The sequence below is a fragment of the Lissotriton helveticus genome, chromosome 4_1, assembly GCF_964261635.1.
Source record: "Lissotriton helveticus chromosome 4_1, aLisHel1.1, whole genome shotgun sequence".
In the NCBI taxonomy this organism is placed as follows: domain Eukaryota; kingdom Metazoa; phylum Chordata; class Amphibia; order Caudata; family Salamandridae; genus Lissotriton; species Lissotriton helveticus.
The window spans coordinates 551,494,626-551,515,251 of NC_136063.1; the positions used below are offsets into that span (position 1 = coordinate 551,494,626).

The 20,626-nt window shown below is 46.0% G+C and overlaps 1 protein-coding gene across 1 annotated transcript in view; it reads right to left on the bottom strand.

The window, feature by feature from the left end:
* Positions 1-20,340, bottom strand: part of RDH10 (retinol dehydrogenase 10) — a 117,355-nt gene extending 97,015 nt beyond the window's left edge. The window contains exons 1-2 of the mRNA XM_078687142.1: positions 19,793-20,340; positions 11,261-11,517 (exon numbers count right to left, since the gene is read on the bottom strand). Coding sequence (XP_078543268.1) covers positions 11,261-11,517; positions 19,793-20,078 — 543 coding nt within the window. The 5' untranslated portion in view covers positions 20,079-20,340. The remainder of the gene's footprint in view (positions 1-11,260; positions 11,518-19,792) is intronic.
* Between the last annotated feature and the right edge of the window lie 286 nt (positions 20,341-20,626).

A 20,626-nucleotide genomic window follows, 5' to 3' on the forward strand; every position in this document is an offset into this window, starting at 1 on the left:
AGAACCTGATCCCTAAGTTTCTCACAGGATCTACTGTGTGGGGAGGTGGAGTTGTGTTTGGCAGCCACCACTGTTTGGGCATAAAGAGATTGGATTTCCCAAGCGGCATAATTTCAGTTTTTTGGGAGTTACATTTGAGATGGTTTCGTTTCATCCAGTGCACAACTGCAAATAGACAATCACAAAACTTTTCTTCAGCTGCTGTGGACTTTTTTTTCCAAGAGTGGGAATTAGCTGGGTGTCATTCGTGTATGAAATGGATTCAATGTCAAAGGAGGCAATCAGAATAAGAAACGGTATCATGTAAAGATTAAGAAGAGTTGGGCTCAGGGACAAGCCCTGTGGAACCCCTTATGGAAATTGTTTTTCTGTTGAATTGCAACTGACTAATGTTACTATTTGTCGCCGGTCTTTTAAACAAGATGTTAAACAGGCCAAGGCCTTTTTAGGGCTCGACTATAACGCGCTGAAAGCGCGTTCTCGCCGAGAACTATTGTCGGCGTCTCAGCAGTCTGAGACGCCGAAGGGAGACAAGACCTGGCCGCGCGCAGCGTTTTTCCATAGGATAACGTTGTGCACGCGGCCAAGTCTTGTCTCCACGGCATTCCAGGGCTGACCGGATCGCGTCGCACGCCTCTCTGGAATGCAGGGGGAGTCTGCAGAGAGGCGCGCGGCGGTGATAAACAGGCAGGCACTGAACGCTTTAATGGCATCAGGTCCGGTTCTCGCAATGTTAAATGAGAGCACTTTCAAATTTAAAAACTTCGGGCGTGTGTGTATAAATAGTGTTAAATTATTTACTTCGGTGATTTTTAGGTATCTTTTAAATGCTGTGTCTGTACCCGTGGAACCCTTACCTCACAATAATAGGTGTAAATGTAACTCTTTTACAGCTCCTCGGCAGTCAGCACAGATGATCGAGGAGCATGTAACATACACAAGAAAGTGATAACTGGAGGTGAACATGTACACTAATGCTTCAGCGTAAGCACCACTGCCATGCACACACGGACACCACCACTCCCATGCACACACGGACACCACCACTCCCATGCACACACGGACACCACCACTCCCATGCACACATGGACACCACCACTCCCATGCACACACGGACACCACCACTGCCATGCACACACGGACACCACCACTGCCATGCACACACGGACACCACCACTCCCATGCACACACGGACACCACCACTGCCATGCACACACGGACACCACCACGGCCATGCACACACGGACACCACCACTGCCATGCACACACGGACACCACCACTGCCATGCACACACGGACACCACCACTGCCATGCACACACGGACACCACCACTGCCATGCACAGACACGGACACCACCACTCCCATGCACAGACACGGACACCACCCGTGCTTAATTTGTAAAATAAAAAAGTGCCAGGGCTTTCATTTGTAAAAAATTAAGTGAAAGGGCACTCGTCAGGAGGCTACTGTAGTTAGCCATACACATTACGCGACTTTGAGCTCTTGGCATTGTAAATGACAATGACTTTTATTTATGTTTTTGTTTTTGTTTTTAAAACATAAATAAAACACCTTGTCATTTACAATGTCAAGACCTTAAACTCGCGTTCATTTAAAATGCTAATAGCTCTAACTTTTGCAATGCCGAGACCGTTGCATTGTAAATGCTTTTTTCTGATGCCACTGTTCGCAAGACTGTCTCCCAGAATATCCGGAGAAACCACGTCAAATGCAGCCGATAAATCAAACGGAATCAGAACTGCATCCATGCCCTGATCTAGGGCACACTTTAAGGTTTCAGTAGTATTGAGCAGGACGGATTCTGTTGAATGACCAGGTCTAAAACCCGATTGTTTGGGGTGTAGGATATTTGCTTCCTGCAGAAAGTCATTAAATTGTATATTGACTACTTTCTCTGCTATTTTACTCAGATGGGTCTGAGATTGGAGAGGGTGGTCGGGTCTGGGAGTTTCTTTTTTTGGAGGTTTGAAAACAGCAATTTTCCAGTTGTCAGGTACCCTCGCTAGCTTAAAGGATGAATTGATTATTTGGTTGATGGTAGGGTTTAGAATGTCCACAAGAGCAGGTAGAATAGTTGGTGGGCAGGGATCAAAGGGTGAACCAGATTTACAAGAGAGAATAGCTTGCCGAGACTGTTCAAGACTAATCTCCTTGAAACAGGTGAGCTCTCGTCTGAATCTGGATTAGTTAGCATTTTATTCCACTAGTGTCTTAATGTGAATCCAGATTGCCTGGGGTTTTTCACCGGTTGTGCAGTAGGGTAGTCAATCCTGAAAGGAATAAAACGTGTGATCTGACCAGGTTATAGAGACTGGTAGGTCTGTTTTGATCGAGACGGCGCTGCTGCATATACCGCCCAGGGTGTGCGCTGCATAATGTGTGGGACTCCTCTATCTGTTTTAGACCCAGAGGGTTTAAAATTTCTATGAAATATTTTGTGCTGGGGGTATCATTTGAATCAAGGTGCAAGTTAAAATCTCCCAGAATGGTGACATTGGAAAATCTGACCACTAGGGAACTCATGCTTTCAGCCAGTGTATCTTGAAATTTAAGACTGGACCTTGGGGGTATGTAGATCAAAGCCCCGGCGAACGACATTGAGCTGTCTAGTTGGAAGCAGAAGCCAAGGCTTTCAGCTTCTTTTACTTCTGTAACAATTCAGGGAGTTCCTGTATATTATTGCTAGCCCCCCCCCTCTATTTACCCATTTCTGTCTGGCCAGGAAATGGTATAGCCTGGTGGGAGGGCTTGCACAACATCAGCTTTTGAAAACTCTTAGCCATGTTTGTGATAAAAAGACAATCTAGGTTCAGATTTACTAACATGATGTAAACATGTAGCGCATTTTTGGCTAAGGATCTGGCATGGACTAGGCCACAGCACAGCTGATTGAGGTGATTTTTGCAGTCAGTAATGGAGGCATAGCCAGATGAGGGGCTGCAGCTCATAATTAATCTTGTGTCTACATTTCAGGCATGTTAATGGGCCATTGTTCTTATCTGTTCGACCAGAACATTACTCTGAAGCAGTGCAAGATTTGATAACTTCACTGGAAGAGCCGAAGCAAATAAAAAAAGTCTTAAGAGATTCTGGAAACAGATAGGCATGAACTTTGTGATTGCATGCATGCATCCTCTTACCATGCTCTCTTTGGTGTGCTCAACGCAGCTATTAGGGTGAACTTGGAAGACTGGTTGAGAACGACAGGTGATGGAAAGAATACAGAATTTTTTGGATAGTAGAAAGAGCAAGCTCTTGTGGCCTGGACCTCGATTAACTGGTTTTCCAGCTAGCGATAAACAGGACTTCCCCGGCAAGATGGAGGAGATTAAAAACCGACATGGCTTTGCTTCGGAACTTTGAGATAAACTGCAGAGAAAGGATATGTGGTGTCTTGGGCCACCTGTTTTCCCAACCTTTGTATGAAGCCATGTAGAACCTTATAACTAGAAACGTATAACTTAATTTCCAGAAAGAGTTAGTAGTTCGTCTGTCAGAAAAGACAGTGATCAAAAAAAATGATAGGAAGTTGGCGCATAAAGCTCTGGCCGACTTGTGTTAATACCCAAGTGCCATGGCTGATCAGGCACCGATAATTACAATTGCTGGAGTATGTGCATCTTAGAAGCCTAGGATTCTCCTAGACATGGGATGAAGGGAGGAGAGAGTGACCAACTAGCTCAAGGACTCCAGACTCGCTCAAGTAGAGTTCTCCTTTCCGTTAACACTAGCAAAGCTTCATGGCGGTGCCTGCAAGATTGTCTTTGAAAGCATGAAATGCCTGTAAAGGAAACATGTCTGAAGAGGGCACCTGTCACAAAAGGCAAGAAGCAGACTTTAAATTGGACCTCATCCATGACGGTAACAATCACTGTACGGTTTAAATGTTTCATCTGTATTCACAAACATCAAGTAATCGCTGAACAGAAGACCACAAACATGCTATTGAACCTCATGCAGGGCAGATGCGGTCAGAAAAGCACACTTTGTGAGGACTGGGTGATCGATCTCTGGCAGAAATATCTGCTCCATATACAATTAGCTACACATTCCCTAGAGATATAGATATCCATCTGGCCTCCTTAAACAGTCATTATGATTTCTTCCGTGATTATTACAGGAATGCAAAAACAGAGAGCCCCCTCATCCACTGATACGGTTATACTTTGAGGAAAACAGCAAAAAAATAAAAAGGGTTTCTTGGTTGAGCCCCAAGGCTTCTACTTTCCGCGCTCTAGTCAGATGCAGTGACTGTGCTGGTATCCATCACTGCACTGCCATGACCAATGGACCTCTCCCATTCTGCTAGAGTCCAGATTACAAGCTGTGGAGATTTAAGTGCAGAGAGGCTGGAATTAACTTTTTTGCCCAGGTCTCTTTGCATAAGCACTCTAATTCAGAGTAATCCCACAGAATGGGAAGAACCCATACAGAACCAATTTTTTCCTGTGTAAAATGCAGCAAGATATTCTTTTTTTCCATGGGATCCACACTCTGCTCTCAACAGGTGGTTAGTGGGAGCAGGGGGCAGGTACATGGCAGGGAATGGAGGCGGGACGTGTGGCCTGGCAGCAAGAATCACTAAATGCCACCTGTACAATAGGCGGTAGTCAATGCTGGAGCGACGCTGCTGCCTAAGCTTAAAGGGATTTTAGAGGCCAAATGTGCTCACTCGTAAAATTAGGCATGGTGCTCCGCACCTGGGAATTTGGGGTGAGGGATCACCCTACCATTTACAATGGAGAGAAGTGGCAGCCCCACTCAGCTTACTGCTCTGTTCAACTTGTGATCAGGCTCTAAGAATTTGAGGTGATCAAGCAAAGCACTGGAAGAGGAATGCAAGGAAATGCAAACCACGTCAACTACAATGGTTGCAAATTCTAGGACTGTCTCCTCTTGAAGACTATCAGTGCCACTGAAGGATCCAGATATTTTGTAGAAATTAAAAGGGGCAGAAAATTGGGTCGTGACTGAAGTTCAAAAAGTGACAAAATAGCCAGTGATCGTAAGACATGAACGCCTGCACGATCAGCACTTGAATTGGGGAGTACTATAGGGTTTTCAGTACCTACACTTTTTTTATTTTTTTATTTAGAAGGGATAGTACTGGCACTTCTTAGCACTGCCCTTGTGCTTTTAATAACAGAGTACCAGCACTTCTTAGCAGCAAACATGTACTCTGAAACAAGAGGTCCCTGCACCTCTATATTTCCATTGCAAACACTGCTTGTGATAAACACTTGAGAAAATTATTTACCATTAGGATTTCGCACCATCTGGATCACTTATAAAAGGTACCTAGCACCCACAAGGAGGTACTTTATTTATTTTTGTTGTTTTACATTGGACACATGTGGTGCAAGGGCATTAAAAGGTATTTACAGAAGAACTTGGATACCATAACAGAAAAAAGATGCAACAGAGCAGATTAGTCAAGCCATCAGATGGCTTGACAGAGGATCATAGGAATGGGAAAGAGATAAGACATTCACAATCTTAGCCATAATTTTTTTTTCATAGGAAGACTGGTAGTTATTTATTTATTTTTAATGGCAAGATCGGAGGAGAGGAGTTGGTTGTAAAAAAGAGTAGGTGGAAGCAACAAATCCTGGATATGCGCCCTGAGAAGAACTGTTTCATACAGCGTTCTTGCTTAAATATGGAAGACCCCAGGAAATGGGGTTCAGGGTTCTTTGACCCACACTGCGTGCCAGAGATCTTCAGTATATCAACCCGATAGTATGGAGTACAGTTTATGAAGGGCTTTGTGAGTGATGCTGGCACAAATAAATAATACTATTGCTGCAGTGGGGCACTACTGAAGAGTTATGAGACGAGTTAGATGATAGAATTTCTTCTGTCTAGTAACAAAGAGAGCTGCCATGTATAGAAATGCCCTTAAGGGTGCCAGGTGAACTTTACGAAGCCCGGAGAGGAGCACACTCCTTTAGTCAAATCTTCAGAAGACTAGTGCCCGGACTACAGTCTTTAAGTCCTGCTCAGGAATGAACTGCCTGGTGTGCCTCAGAGTAGTCTAGAGTTGAAGGCTTGTGTTTTTGGCTGCAGGCGGAGATTTCTTTCTGGAGCCTCACCTGGTTGCCAATGATAAAATCAAGGGATTTGTCATGCTTCACAATAGCTGGTTCTTGGGTGGTCGGTGGGGGGATAGCGGGGAGACCGGTGGGGAGGGGGGCTCTTTTATCCACTTTAGTACAGGCAGGTTAGAATTCTTCAGTGAGATTAGTGCGAAATCTGTTTTAGTTGGGTTAATCAACCTGGAGAACTCTAGCGGCTGCCAGGATCCTCTTAGACACCTGTAAACCTGCCTTGTTTTGTTTTTACCTTCTGATGGTGCCAACTATTTCTTAAAGTGCAGTCTCGAGATCAGCATCTGCAGTTAACTTGCACAAAGTAATTTACTTATTGTGAAAAACAAGTTAAACAATTATACATTTAAGCCTAGTTCAGTTCTGTCACTTCAGTGCAGAAACACTGGCATTTAAGTTTGATTGGACATTCGACGGCGGCAACCAGTACTATCTGGGGTGATTCTTGAAACTAGATACAAACAATACAGAAATGTGTCCCACTAGAAGGCATTTAAATGAAAAAAAAAAAAAGGTTTTCTATTTAATAAATAAAAGGGCTGTTCCTCTTTCCAATTACAGACGAGTTAGAAGGAGAAACAATTGACAAATCTGACATTCTCCCACACAAACAGTGATGTAATACTAAGAAATGCTTCGAAACACTCCCTGCTCTGTCCTGGCAGCCCAGATACGGCGTATCTGCTGGTCTCATAGGAAAGGGGTACGTCAGAAACGGGAAGCGGGCTGAAAGCAGGCGTGTGAAAGGGAATAGACTGTGAGGGGCAGAGCAGCCAGCTGCTGGAGAGAGCCCTGCGGACCGTGCAACAGTATGCGAGGCTCTGTCAGGGGAGCAAACCAGCTCCAGCGGGCAGGGCTATCACTGGAAGCCGCACAGAGGCTGGCTGGCATGCAAAGTAAGGCCCTTATCAAACAATCCTATAAGTTAATGAATTATATATATATATATATATATATATATATATATATATATATATATTTTTTTTTTTTTTATTTTTTTTTGGGGGGGTGGAAAACAAAGAGCACCTCGGAGAAAACAAAAAGCCCCACTTCCTAAATATCCTGGTGCGATTTAACCACCACAACGTATTTAGACTTGTAATTTGCACACACTTGGGTCTAGTCTATTCTGGTCTAGGACAAGAATACACCTTCCTTCCATTAACACGATAAACTAGGTTGCTTCCCACACAGGTCACACTCACATCCCAAAACAATGAAGGGACAAAACTAAAAGGCTGGGTCGTTCTATCCCGCGTTCCTCTTCTATTTCACTGCCTCTTAAAGTGCAGCCCACATAGTCATAGACCAAACTACAAGGCATCGTCCTTCAACAACGCGTAATCTGCGGGTACATAGCAGTCCTAGACACATCTCAACTAGCCTTACCAGATATCAGGCAGCTCCCCCGGCTGCCGGTAGTTCCGTGTGATGCTTTTTAAGGCAAACGCCCGTTCACCTCGTGATGGGGAAAGTAGCATAGACATGCACGGGGGCGAACCATAGGATTGGTTTCCTGGGAAGGATGCTCATTATAGAGTGCATAATAATTGGATCTACATTGCAGATCGTGTCTCAGGGCCAAATGTTGACGTTCTCTAGCCGACGCCTCTTTGTGGCTCTGCATCAATGTGTAATCTTGAGGTGTTAGAGCGGTTTGCACCATGTTTGATGAAAGTCATGGTTGGACTTCAAGAGGTTCCGGTGACGATAAAATTCATCCCTCACTCACCCGAATATCAATACCATTCACTTGGATCTGTATTACTCAAACAAGACGAAACTGAAGTTTGCATTTAGCATGTCCTCCTAGCATACTTCAATGTGTGCATTCTCTAAAGTGGTGAGGTTCCGTTTGGTGGGTTAAGTCATATTCTCCCATTCAGGAACACAAAAAAATCAGGACTGAGATAGAGATATTATTAGTATCATTTTAAATACAAATAAAATAGGAAAACCAGCATTTTAATTGGATGAAATCGGATTTTAAAAAAATTTAATACAAGCAAGATACATGTGGTTTAGGAAGGTTAGATCAGAGTTACTAATGGGAAAACGTTTAGGTTAGGCACAAATTAGACATGCATGTTTGCATCACCTGGCGAGCGAACCTGCCAAGTCACTTTTTGGCTAACATGAATTAAAAATCAATGGCACAGATTTGTTAATTGTATTGGGAGGGAGGCTTCAGGTTAATGGCTCAAGATCGCCAGAAATACAGAGGAGACTGGTTTGAGCTTTATAATGTGAATATCAGACAATATATGCATCATCAGTTATTATAGGTCAGGTAGACTCCACAATAGTATATGAACATTATAAAAACTGTAAACTTCGAGACAGGTGATTTGATAGAGACTTGGCGCTCAAAAGATGGTCACACTACCTCACTTAATCCGATCTTTGCTGCTGTGCCTATAAAAAAAAAAAAAAAAAAAAAAAAAAAAAAAAAAAAAAAAAAAAAAAAAAGGGGGGGGGGGGGGGGGGAGATTTTCCCAACTCCCCCAAAATTTGATCAGCAGATCAAAGAACCAAAATCCAGCCTCAAGCACACTCCACGTATACATAAAAGTGCAAAATTGTACGTTCAGCAACAATATTTTTATCTTTTATTTTCGGCCTACTGGCTTCTTTTTAGTTTTTAGCCTTTAACGAACACATATTTCATTGTACAAGGGCGTACCCCATGATTTCTTCAGGGCCGTCCAGCCAAAAGGGTCCAAGTCCTGTATTTCTTCTAAACTCCCGGTTGCTCTTCAGACCTGGATAAAATCAAATAGTTCTGCACAGATGTATTCTGAATAACATCCATCCTAAATCTATACCTATGATCAGTTTTTTATTGTAAAATTGAGAGGTTTCTCATAAATGATGAGAGATCCTCCCTGCAAAGTGTTCTTCGTTCCTTCATGGTGTTTAAGCGAGTTTCACGCCGAGGTGAGAGCATACTTGCTTGAAAACCAGGAAGAAATGAGAAACACTTTGCAGGGAGGACCTCTCGCTCTCTATTTTTTTTTTTTTTTTACGAGAAACCTCACAATTTGACATAAAACCAACTATAAATATAGATTATGGATGGAAGATATTTAGAGGATATTGGGGACATCTGTGTCCAACTATTTGATATTATCTTGGTCGGAAGTACAACCGGGAGTTAAGGAGAAATCCAGGACTTGCCCCCTTTTGACCGGACAGCTCGGAGGAAGTCGTGGGGTACGCCCTTGTACAACGAAAAACGTGTTGGTTAAAGTCTAAAATGAAGAAGAAGAGGCCAGTAGGCGGAACCCCCCCCCCCCCCCCCCCAAAAAACCAATATATTTGATGAACATACAAGGTTGTGTACTTTTCTGTATACTGTTGAGTGTTCTTAAGGCTGGAGTGTTAATATAAAAAATGAAAGGCTTAGATGGCCCGTGAAAATGTAACTTGTGACATTCACGCTCACAAGCTTCTACAGTGCGTAAGCAATGCTTTCGGGAAAACAAAATGCCCAAAAAAATCCACTAATCTTATTAGAATAAAGAAATTCTTACCTTTTCAAGTGGGAAGATTTAGAAAATCTTAAATTTGTGTCTACTGAAAAGCGTTCCAATTAAAAAGGATTTTCCATAATGAGCTGCTGTAGCATGAAGAACCCATTGTGCCATGTGAGGCTTACTGTCATACGCATTACGCGGATTAGTGGCTATGCTGCTACTGGCAAAGGAGCTCTCAATAAAAAAAACGAGAGAGATATATTTTGCGACTCGTCTCAGTGCTACTGCTCCCAATTAATAATTGGCCCAAATTACCATTTGTGTTTATCAAAAAGCCCAACTTTAAAATGCTTGGCTGTATCAGACAGCCTACAGCCATGTACACTACTGTATGTAGCGTTTGTGCAGCTCTGCTGAAAGTGATGGGGATGCAAATATAAAAGCAGGATAGGCTGAAAGCAGGAGGAACATAGTCCTAGGTTCGACACCGCAACGTGGTTTTGGGCACAAATCCAGACAGTAGCAATGCCACATTTTTCTTATGTACTGATTGTTACTTTTATCTAAATCCTCCTCCCCCCAATATCACTGCCATTTGTAGCCAAGACCGGATACCAACAAAAGGATACGAAGTGAGACATACAGAGCATTGCCCGAAAAGCACTAAATAATAACAAAGGGTTGGACACTATCGAATACAAAAGCAAAAAAGAAAGAAAGGAAAAAAAAAAAGTGTAGAAAAAAAGGGGTTTTTTTGTTTTGTTTTTTAAAGCACCAGCATGGACCGCCTGGTTACTGGCTTTTGGATACAAGATGCAGGGGGTTCAAAAGAAATTGGCATTCAGTGACTGGGTAAAGTGGAAGTAAACTAACCAGGCTTAAAGTTCAGTGAGCTCAGTCATATGACAGATCAACGTTATAATCAACACAGGTGGTCAGCGACAGTGAATGACAGTAGAGCCACTGGAATTAAGCGATTCTGTGGCTCCTGCATTTTCCGCAAAACTGTGGAAGTGCCATACGACCCATCAACACAACCCATTTTAACAAAACATTTTTTCTCACTCAAACGTTACTAAAACATAGCAACACATTTTCCTGCACAGTAGAATGCCCTTTGCATAGGTTGACCAGTTACATTTTAATTGCTTATTGCTGTATTTCGGTGTTAAAACAGTACTAATGAGGTGGAACCTTTCCTAAGACCGTTTTAACGTGCAGAAATAATGAAGTAACACTATCACAAAATGTGTCCCATTAATTCACATAATTTCCCTGTTCTTGCTGCATGATTTGCATGAGTTCCATATAATTTAGTGCTCCCTGCTCGCTTAATTCAAGTGGCCCTGGTTAAACCCGAGGCATGGACTGGTCACCTGCCAGTGAAATTTTTAATGTAGTTTTCTGGCAAATGCATTTGGGGAAAAAACGTCCATGGCACCTCTTATCTGTATACCCTACCCTGCCCTCCCCCATAACACTTTAAGCAACAGATATTGGCCACTATCGGATTCGTGAACTGTAGAGCAAGATTTGTGCTACACTTCTTGTAATCATGATCTATTGTGCAACATATTAGCATTCGAGCAAGTGGGTGCCTCGAGCAGGAGTTCACCAACAAGATACATCCGTATTTTCCTCAGGGGGTCCTTACCCAGAAGTGAGCGTGACAGTTGACCATCATAGTCCTCTCGATGAGCTCGTCGGGGCATTCCAGCAGGTGGTGGCCAGAGACTACGCCTGCATTGTTAAGCAGTAGAAAGACATCTCCCACCTCCCTTCGGACCTGCTCGGCACATTGGTACACACTCTCACGCCGGCCCACATCACATGTGTAGGTGTAGACCTCCAGGTTGCGGCAGGGAGTAACCTCTTCCTCCACCACAGCGCCCCTGATGGCAGCCTCAGATGCTGTAAGGGGAAATTAGTGTAGTCACAAAGAGGAACAACACACATCATAGTCCAGAGTTAATCATCTCCACTAAATGAGGCATTGACACATGTTACAAGGGAAACCAACATGAGCCTGAGGGAAATCCACACAAAATATAGGACATAAAAGTGTGAAAGGAAATAGAAGCATTGAACACGAACCAGGACCAAAAACAAGCTCCCTCTCACAACTTTTTCATACATTGACCAATAGTATGTATTATTACTACATGCTCACGGTATGTGGTTCATGAAAAGACATGGGGTCCAAACGTTCATTTCGACATTATAACGTTTTTTTGAGCTTATGTAAGAAATGTTGCATGAAGCAGTTCATAATTTGTAAAAGAATATTGAACCGGACTAAAGGTTCTCTCCTCTCATGTCAGTGATGCTAAATGTTGGTGTTATGCAAACCAAGACTACATAGTCTTTACCCGATACCTCTTTCATCCAGCACCATACACTCCATGCTCCTTTATCTCATGTGTGCAGGGTTTTTCCATGCCCGTTTGCTCCCTTTGTCACTGTTTTCTCGTATTTCCTTCCCCCTTTTCTGTCTCTCTCACTCTTGTTCTGGATCAAAGTCTGAGAGTGAAAAATAAGTCCCAATACCCAAAAATAGAGCACGACCAAATTAAGCAATGTGTGACAGTAAACATACACAAGACGGCAATGAAAAGCAAATGAGCAGCAGGAGTGAGAAAACCAGACATATAGCGAGCAAGAGAGCCTAACTCCACTAGAGGTGGAGTGCAAATGCCACGCCCCACTAAGAAGGCATAGAGACAGCCAGTTGCCACTGGTAAGGAATTAAGAGAGCCAGGCACCACTAACATGGAATTGAGATGACCAATCCCCACTCGGAAGAAGTGAGAAAGGCAAAGTCTTCATGGAGGACAGTAACATCACCAGGCTCCGCTAACAATGCGGAGAGAAAGTCTGGTTCAGCCACATTTTGTGGAGCCATTCACATCCTTAAAAAGTCAAGACAGTACCCCACAGAAAATTGCTGGAAAGAAGTAATCTTCAAAGTGACCTCTCGATCTAAAAAAATGATGGACAGTGACTTCTGTACTATTCAGCAGTAAAAAACAAATTTGCAACATGCTCTGCGTGATATTATCACACGCCCACACCCCTCTCCTCAGAAAACTTCACAAATGTTTCATAATCATAAGGCCAGTTCTTCAGACCTTGTGGCAAATGTGTTCTTCAAATAGGGACTATTCAGGATGAGTTAAGCCCTCTATGCATTCTGCAATACAGCATCACAGCAAAAATGAAGGGTCTTTTAGTTACTAACAGGGCAGGACTACTGTGTAAAATAACATTTCTCTCCATCCGATATGCTCTTTCACTGGGACGGGGGAACACTTGCAACACTGCCAGATTAGGTGCATCAGAAACAACGAGAGCAACTCTGGCGTATAGGGAGATACTGGACACTGAAGCTTGCCAGCTTCTATTTCTCAATCACAAAATTCTGAACCACTTGGTCCCCTATGATGTGGCGCCAAAGAAAGTTGTATAGAGCATCTGAGACTCAAACTTAATTCTAGTGACAAAGAACTGTACTGATTCATGTGCGGAGGGCGCTTGGGATATCTTCGAGGCGATCAAAGGCAATTGTAATTTAACAAGGTTTGCTCAAGTGAATCTGGAAGTTGGTCCATTGTGCATTAGTATTACTAAGGTATAAAGAGAGTGGCATAAGTCTAAGATGCCCCCAATTGGTGTCAGTAGTAATAACTGAGTCAGACTAATTGGACAACGCAATTTCTAAGTTAGCAGTCAGGAGGGGCGTGGCCATCAGCAATCACAGACTACCAAGGAGGCAAACTAGAACTGTGCTGAAGGGGCAAAGACGAGTGAAAAACATAGTGTATTTAATAACCTTTCTCACTCAAACAGAACTTATAACGACTACTCATTAAATGACGAGGATGTTCGGCATGTGTGTAGCAGAAGTCTCAACTACAATTTAGGTTAAGAACACAGGCCCCTTTTCCAACCCCAAAACATCCTCAAGTATGGGACTGAAGAAACATCAACACTGCCCTAACATGCCCTCTAGGGCACGATATGACTACCTAAAGACTACACTGTACAGTGGGATGTGTGTAAACTTCCTAAAGTGCACAAAGTAGACAAGTTAACACAGAGCTGTATAAGCTAGCCCAAGCGCACACTTTATTTGGAGCAGCTTTAACACTTCAAACAGAGAGGTTTACCAACAGACGCAATGCTCGGTACATCGAACAAGAGGGTGGTTAACATTAATCAAACAAGCGTATTTGAGAATGGGTTGAATATGCCACAAAGAGGTGTTATGACTATCCAAAACACACAGTGTGCAATGGGTGAAAACACTACCCTAGTCCCACTGTCTGTAGTTCTGCGATTTATTGGGTTTTTTTCTCTTCACATCCTATAGGCTTTCCACAGTGTCCGTATTTCTTTGCCTCCCTCTTCATAAAGTGTCAAAGTTAGAATATGTTTTAGGTACCAACTAATCCTCTCTTTCCCCATTGAGGGCGTTTGGCAAAGCAAAGCAGGCCCACATTTTTCTAGGTGGTTGGAAGTCTACCCAAATCCCATGCTGGACAACCACCCAAGCCCCATAGTGTACAAGGAGATTGAGAGACCACCCAAAGCATGTGCGTGGAGGTTAGACATCCGCCCAGAATGTGTACAGAGGTTGAACGTCCTCCCAAAACCCAGAGTGTGCAAGGAGGTTAGATATCACTTCAAGCCCCACAAGACGCCACGGCATAAGTGCGCTTAATAAATACTTCAGTCAGTCAGTCAGTGAGCAAGAAGGTTGGATGTCCACCCAAAGCCCACAGTGTGCGCAGAGGTATGACGTCACATCCGCTCAAAACCCACCGTGTGCACAAAGGTATGACGGGACGCTTGTTCAAAGCAGACGGTTGAATGTCTGCACGAAGCCCACAGTGTGCGCAGAAATTGGATGACCACTCAAAGCATGTCCGTGGAGGTTGGAGGACCACCCAGAGTGTATGAGAACATTGATTGACCATCCAAAGCGTGGGGGAAGGTTGGACGACTCCTCAAAACCCACGGTGTGCAAAGAGGGTGGACCACTTCATAAACCCTGCTGTGTGCAAGGAGGTTGGACAGCTACCCAAAGCCAGCAGTGTGCAATGAGATTGGACAACAAGCCAAAGGCTTCGGAACGTTGTGGCTTTCGAAGGCTGCTCAAAGCTCTCGGTCTGCAAGGAATGTAGAATACTACCCAAAGGACAGTATTTGGAAAGTGGAACTGCCTAAAGACCGCACTGTGAAAAAAGGTTGGAAGATTCCTTTTTGCATGCGGTGTGCAAAAAGGTTGGAAGACTCCTCATGGCTTGCAGTGAGCAAGGAAGGTGGAAGGTTGCCCAAATAATATAGTGTATACTGAAGGTTTAGAATGCCCAAAGCTCAGAAAGTTAAGACTACCCACAGCACATTGAGGAACTGCCCAAAGCCAACAATGTGTGAGGAGGTTGGAGCAGTGCCCTAATTCCAGGCTCTCCAAAGCCAACAGCAAGTTGGCTAGACCACCAGCTAAAACTCCTGAAGGGATACAGTAAGCAAGGAAGGCGGAAGACTGCCTCAAGCCCACAGTGAGTAAGGAAGGCGGAAGACAGCCCAAATTCGGCAAGCACTGCAGAAGACTGCCTAAAACCCTCAGTCTGCAAGGAAAGTGAAAGACTGCCCAAGGCATACGGTATGCAAGCAAGGTGGATCACAGTCAAATGCCACAGTGAACGGGGATGGTGAAAAACTGCCCAAAGTGTGCAAGTATGGCGGAAGACTGCCTGAACCTAGTGAGTGAGAAAGGTTTTTTTTTTTTTTTAATGCAGATTTATATGGCGCGAACTCGACCCGAAAGTATTGGAGCGCTTTACGTGAGCACTGGTTACGTTACAAATTCAGGCACGGGGAGATTGAGTGATTTGCCCAGAATCATAGGATGTGGACACGACCCCGAGGCTCGAACCCTGGTTTCCAGCAAGAAAGTTGACAATCTAGCTGACGGACCACAAGGTTGAAGACAGCCCAAAGCACACAGTGAGGGAGGAAGGCAGAACCCCATCCAAAGGCCAGAACTGGCAAGTAGTGTAGAAGGCTGCCTTAAAAACCCTCAGTCTGCAAGGAAAGTGAAAGACTGCCCAAGGCATACAGTAAGCAAGTAAAGTGGAAGACTACCAAAGGCCACAGTGAGCAAGGATGGTCAAAACCTGCCCAAAGGCTAAAGTGTGCAAGTAAGGTGGGAGATTGCCTAAAGCCCTAAGTCGGTCAGGAAAGATGAAGATTGACCAAAGGCCACAATGTGAAACGAGATTGGAAGACTGTCCGAGGTGTGCAGTGTGCAAGGAAGGTGGAAGACTGCTGAAAAGCCTACAGTGAGCAATGAAGGTGGAAGACTGCCGAAAAGCCTACAGTGAGCAATGAAGGTGGAAGACTGCCCAAAAGCCTACAGTGAGCGAGGAAGGTGGAAGACTGCCCAAAAGCCTACAGTGAGCGAGGAAGGTCCAAGACTGCCCAAAAGCCTACAGTGAGCGAGGAAGGTCCAAGACTGCCCAAAAGCCTACAGTGAGCCAGGAAGGTCCAAGACTGCCCAAAAGCCTACAGTGAGCCAGGAAGGTCCAAGACTGCCCAAAAGCCTACAGTGAGCCAGGAAGGTCCAAGACTGCCCAAAAGCCTACAGTGAGCGAGTACGGTCAAAGACTGCCCAAAAGCCTACAGTGAGCGAGTACGGTCCAAGACTGCCCAAAAGCCTACTGTGAGCGAGGAAGGTCCAAGACTGCCCAAAAGCCTACAGTGAGCGAGGAAGGTCCAAGACTACCCAAAAGCCTACAGTGAGCGAGGAAGGTCCAAGACTACCCAAAAGCCTACAGTGAGCGAGGAAGGTCCAAGACTGCCCAAAAGCCTACAGTGAGCGAGGAAGGTCCAAGACTACCCAAAAGCCTACAGTGAGCGAGGAAGGTCCAAGACTACCCAAAAGCCTACAGTGAGCGAGGAAGGTCCAAGACTACCCAAAAGCCTACAGTGAGCGAGGAAGGTCCAAGACTGCCCAAAAGCCTACAGTGAGCGAGGAAGGTCCAAGACTACCCAAAAGCCTACAGTGAGCGAGGAAGGTCCAAGACTACCCAAAAGCCTACAGTGAGCGAGGAAGGTCCAAGACTGCCCAAAAGCCTACAGTGAGCAAGGAAGGTCCAAGACTGCCCAAAAGCCTACCCTGAGCAAGGAATGTCCAAGACTGCTCAAAAGCCTACAGTGAGCGAGGGAGGTCCAAGACTGCTCAAAAGCCTACAGTGAGCTAAGAAAGCCCAAGACTGCTCAAAAGCCTACAGTGAGCGAGGAAGGTCTAAGACTGCTCAAAAGCCTTCAGTGAGCGAGGAAGGTCCAAGAGTGCCAAAACGCCTACAGTGAGCAAGGAAGATCCAAGACTGCTCAAAAGCCTACAGTGAGCTAAGAAGGTCCAAGACTGCTCAAAAGCCTACAGTGAGCGAGGAAGGTCCAAGACTGCCCAAAAGCTTACAGTGAGCGAGGAAGATCCAAGACTGCCCAAAAGCTTACAGTGAGCGAGAAAGCTAGACGGCTGCTCAAGAACCACAGAATGGAAGGCTTACTGAAGTCTGCCCAAGGCCCAGTGTGCACGGAGGGTGAAAGGCTGCCCACAGTGTTCTAAGATGTGTGTGATGTGCAAGGGGGGGATTTAAGATTGTTGAGAGCCACAGGGTGCGGGGAGGATGGAAGACTGGCCAAAGCCCAGAGTAGGCAAGGAAGGTGGAAGACTGAAGGCTACAGTGTATAGCAAGGGACGTGGAAGGTTGTCTAAGCACTATAGTTAAAGAAAAGTTCATAACAAACACTTCGTTAAAATTGAGGAAAACATATTCCTGGAAAAATACTGTAGAGAAAACCTCATTTTACAAATCTCAATAGACCCTGGAAGGATCTCTTGCTCTCTGCAAGGTCATCTATTTCACTGTGTTCTATGCTAGTCCTAATGTTTTCATATCTACTTCAGGGGAACTTGTGATCAGAGTCCGGAAGATGACCAACCCATGAGTTCAAAGATATGAGCGGAGTAAGATGGATGACCCATCGAAGCAAGAAGTGTCCTTTTCCCAATGACAAAACTGAGGTAAATCTGTAGGATATGCATGTGATACCCGTTTATGCAATAGGGCTGGAGAGCGTTGTGCAAACTGTCTCATGGGCAGAAAATTAGTGGCACAATGCAGACTTGTGGGTGGTGGTATAAAGCTCTCCTTGCAGTATTGTGTGGATTTGTAAGGCAGAGCGCTTATAAGTGGCACCACACGGCATTGCGGCTCAAGGATAGGAAACAATGCAGAGTGGCACAGCTGGTGGAAGTCAGGGGAGAGCAAAGATGGTTTATGTGCCGTGCAAGGCTAGGTAACCTGATGAAGGCAGTGCCAAGTTGATTCATGTGCCCTTTGCCTTGCAGATGAAAGAGGTAAGAAGCCCTGTGTATCTATAAACAGGGCACGCTGCCTTGTGGATCGAAGAGCTACCTACAATGGAGCCGTGGATGTAGTTAGAGCAGTTAAAAGAAGCTCCAGTTAAACACAATTTAAAGGAAATTGCTAACATGTCTTAAATGTAACTTCACAATTAGCGCACATGTTCACTTTTTCACCATTGCCTAGTACCACGGCAGTGAAAATGTGTGCTGTCGTTTATCTTCGAATCCAGGTCATTTGGTGAAACGCCGCATGGAGTGACGTAAAGCTGAGTTCTTGGAACAGAACTAAGTGACTCAATAGATGATTTCGGAGAGGTCTGTCCTCCGAGCATCTGCCACTACAGAACCAAAAATCTGCGCTTGGTGGCACAACGAAACACTACTCGCCTATTCACGGGCGGTCGTTCCATGCCACCCTGACCATACTCTGATGCCTGCAGTACAGAGTAAAGGGCGCTTTATGCAGCGTGACATGTATTGCGAGTTAGCGTAGGCAGGGCTTTGTGACTACTGGACGCCGCCTGCCGTGTCCGAGAGTGTTACTAGAGTCAGTGTGCACTGTGTGGTTTACTGTGGTGAGTGAACACAGTGCGGCACCAGATTTGAACAAAAGGACATGGCTGCGCCAAACCGTGGTGATGACCAGTGCCGACCCACCATGGTGCTAGTAAATGAACCCCAGAAACTTGGTTCCGATACGCTCCGTTATAGATAGATTACTCCAAACTACAAGTGATCAGTCTGTGCCAAAATGTCAATCAACGGGACATCTTCACAGCTTACCCTCTGTATGGTAGAGCAAGTTGTTACAAATAACGCGCACAACGCCTGGCAATTTTACAGTGGGTGCCGTGTAACAGCTCTCCCGCTTCCGGTGTGATTTCTTGCAGTTGGTGTGCCAGTGCAAGGCAAAAGGCCCGGTCAGTGAAGAGTACCCTGGAGCCCGAGGTGTTAAGAAACTTGTGGATTTTAGAGCGTTGTGTAACTAGCAAGCGATGTCTGCGCAATGCGCTGGTATTATTCAATGCAGCATGCAGTTTACTGTTGCAGGCCAGTGTTCTTTATGTACCGAGTGCGACAGGACAGGTATTGCTGCATGTGGCATTAGGGCATCGGTGCCTGCATGTGGACTGTTATAATCACGGTTTTGTTGCGCTATGCAATGCTCATAAGACTGCAAGCGTGTAGTTTGGGTGCAGAGTTTGCAGTTACTCGTGGGAACCGTGCCAGACGCTGTGATTTCTGGTAGGCAGCGCATGGTGAAGTGCCCTGTGTATCTGCTATGCCAGGCAACATTAAATGAACACCTAAGCATAACAGGCGGCCTTGCTGCAGCAGGTGGTGTGTTCGTGTGCTGGAAGAATGTCGGGTATGTGAATATTGGCCTGCGCGTGTCAATATGCCATGTGGCAAAAGTGTGCGTTTTGTAACATTGGCAGCATGTTCAAGGCAGAACATCCCGTTTAGTGCGAAGCGTCCTGTGTACAACGCGGTGTGGTTTGTGCACGCTTTATGTCAGAGGGGGTGCCGTCTGATAAGAGTGGCAGAGTTACTGGTGCCCCTGTGCCAGGCGGTGTGGTCTGCGCACACTTTGTATGTCAGTGCATGGCAGAGAGTCCCAAGCAGCTCTCGGACTGTCAGGTGGCTCTTGCCCTATGCCAGTGCATGGCAGTGTGCCGTGGGGCAGAGTCCCGTATGGCTGGCAGTTACAAGTGCGCCCTTACGCAATGCCAACACACAACCCCTTACCTTGCTTCTCCGCGTCGCCGGCCTGGATGTCCCGGTACACGGCCCGCACCAGCTCGGCCGTCTCCTCGTTGCTCTGGCTGTTGATGTCCCACAGCACCAGCACCGCCCGGCGCCGGGCCAGCTCCAGGGCGAAGAGCCGGCCCAGGCTGCCGCCGGCGCCCGTCACCAGGCACAGCTTGCCCGCCACGCTCTTCTCCCGGGGCCGCACCAGCCAGCGCCCCGCCGCCTGCACGAAGGCCCAGAGCACCTTCAGCGTGACCACCAGCAGCTCCAGCAGGATGTTCATTCCGACCGGAGGGGGAGAGGGCAGCCCGCCTTGAGGACAGCAAAGAGTGTGCGTAGCTTCGGGGCGCCCCAGAGCCAGTCCGCACTCCTGAAAGCACCGGGAGCTTCCGGGACCGTGGATTGCTCCCCGTCTCCTGACTGAGCTTCTTTAAAATCCGCCGGCCTCCGCCTCTCTTCACACTTTTAACTACTTCAAGAACTGAAGGCACTGCGAGGGCCGATCGGGAAAGCTGGTTTATACTGACTGACAGACCATGGGCGCTGCTGGGCGGTGCTGCCGCCCGGGCCGCCCCTCGGCACCGCCATTGGGCGGACTGGGAAGGGCCCGCCCTGAAGAGACGGCCCTGGCTCTCGCAGTCCGCCCGCAGAGCAGGCTGTGGGCGCGCGGGGCGGCGCTGGCAGCGCTCTGCTGCACGGCATGGGGAAAGGCGGTCCGGGTAAACTACCCCTGAAAGCAGGTAGAGGAGGAGACTGTCGCCAGTCAGAGCAGGGCATGGGGGTGCTGCGAGTGCAGGAGGGGACGGTGGCAAGTCAGTCAGAGCAGGGCAT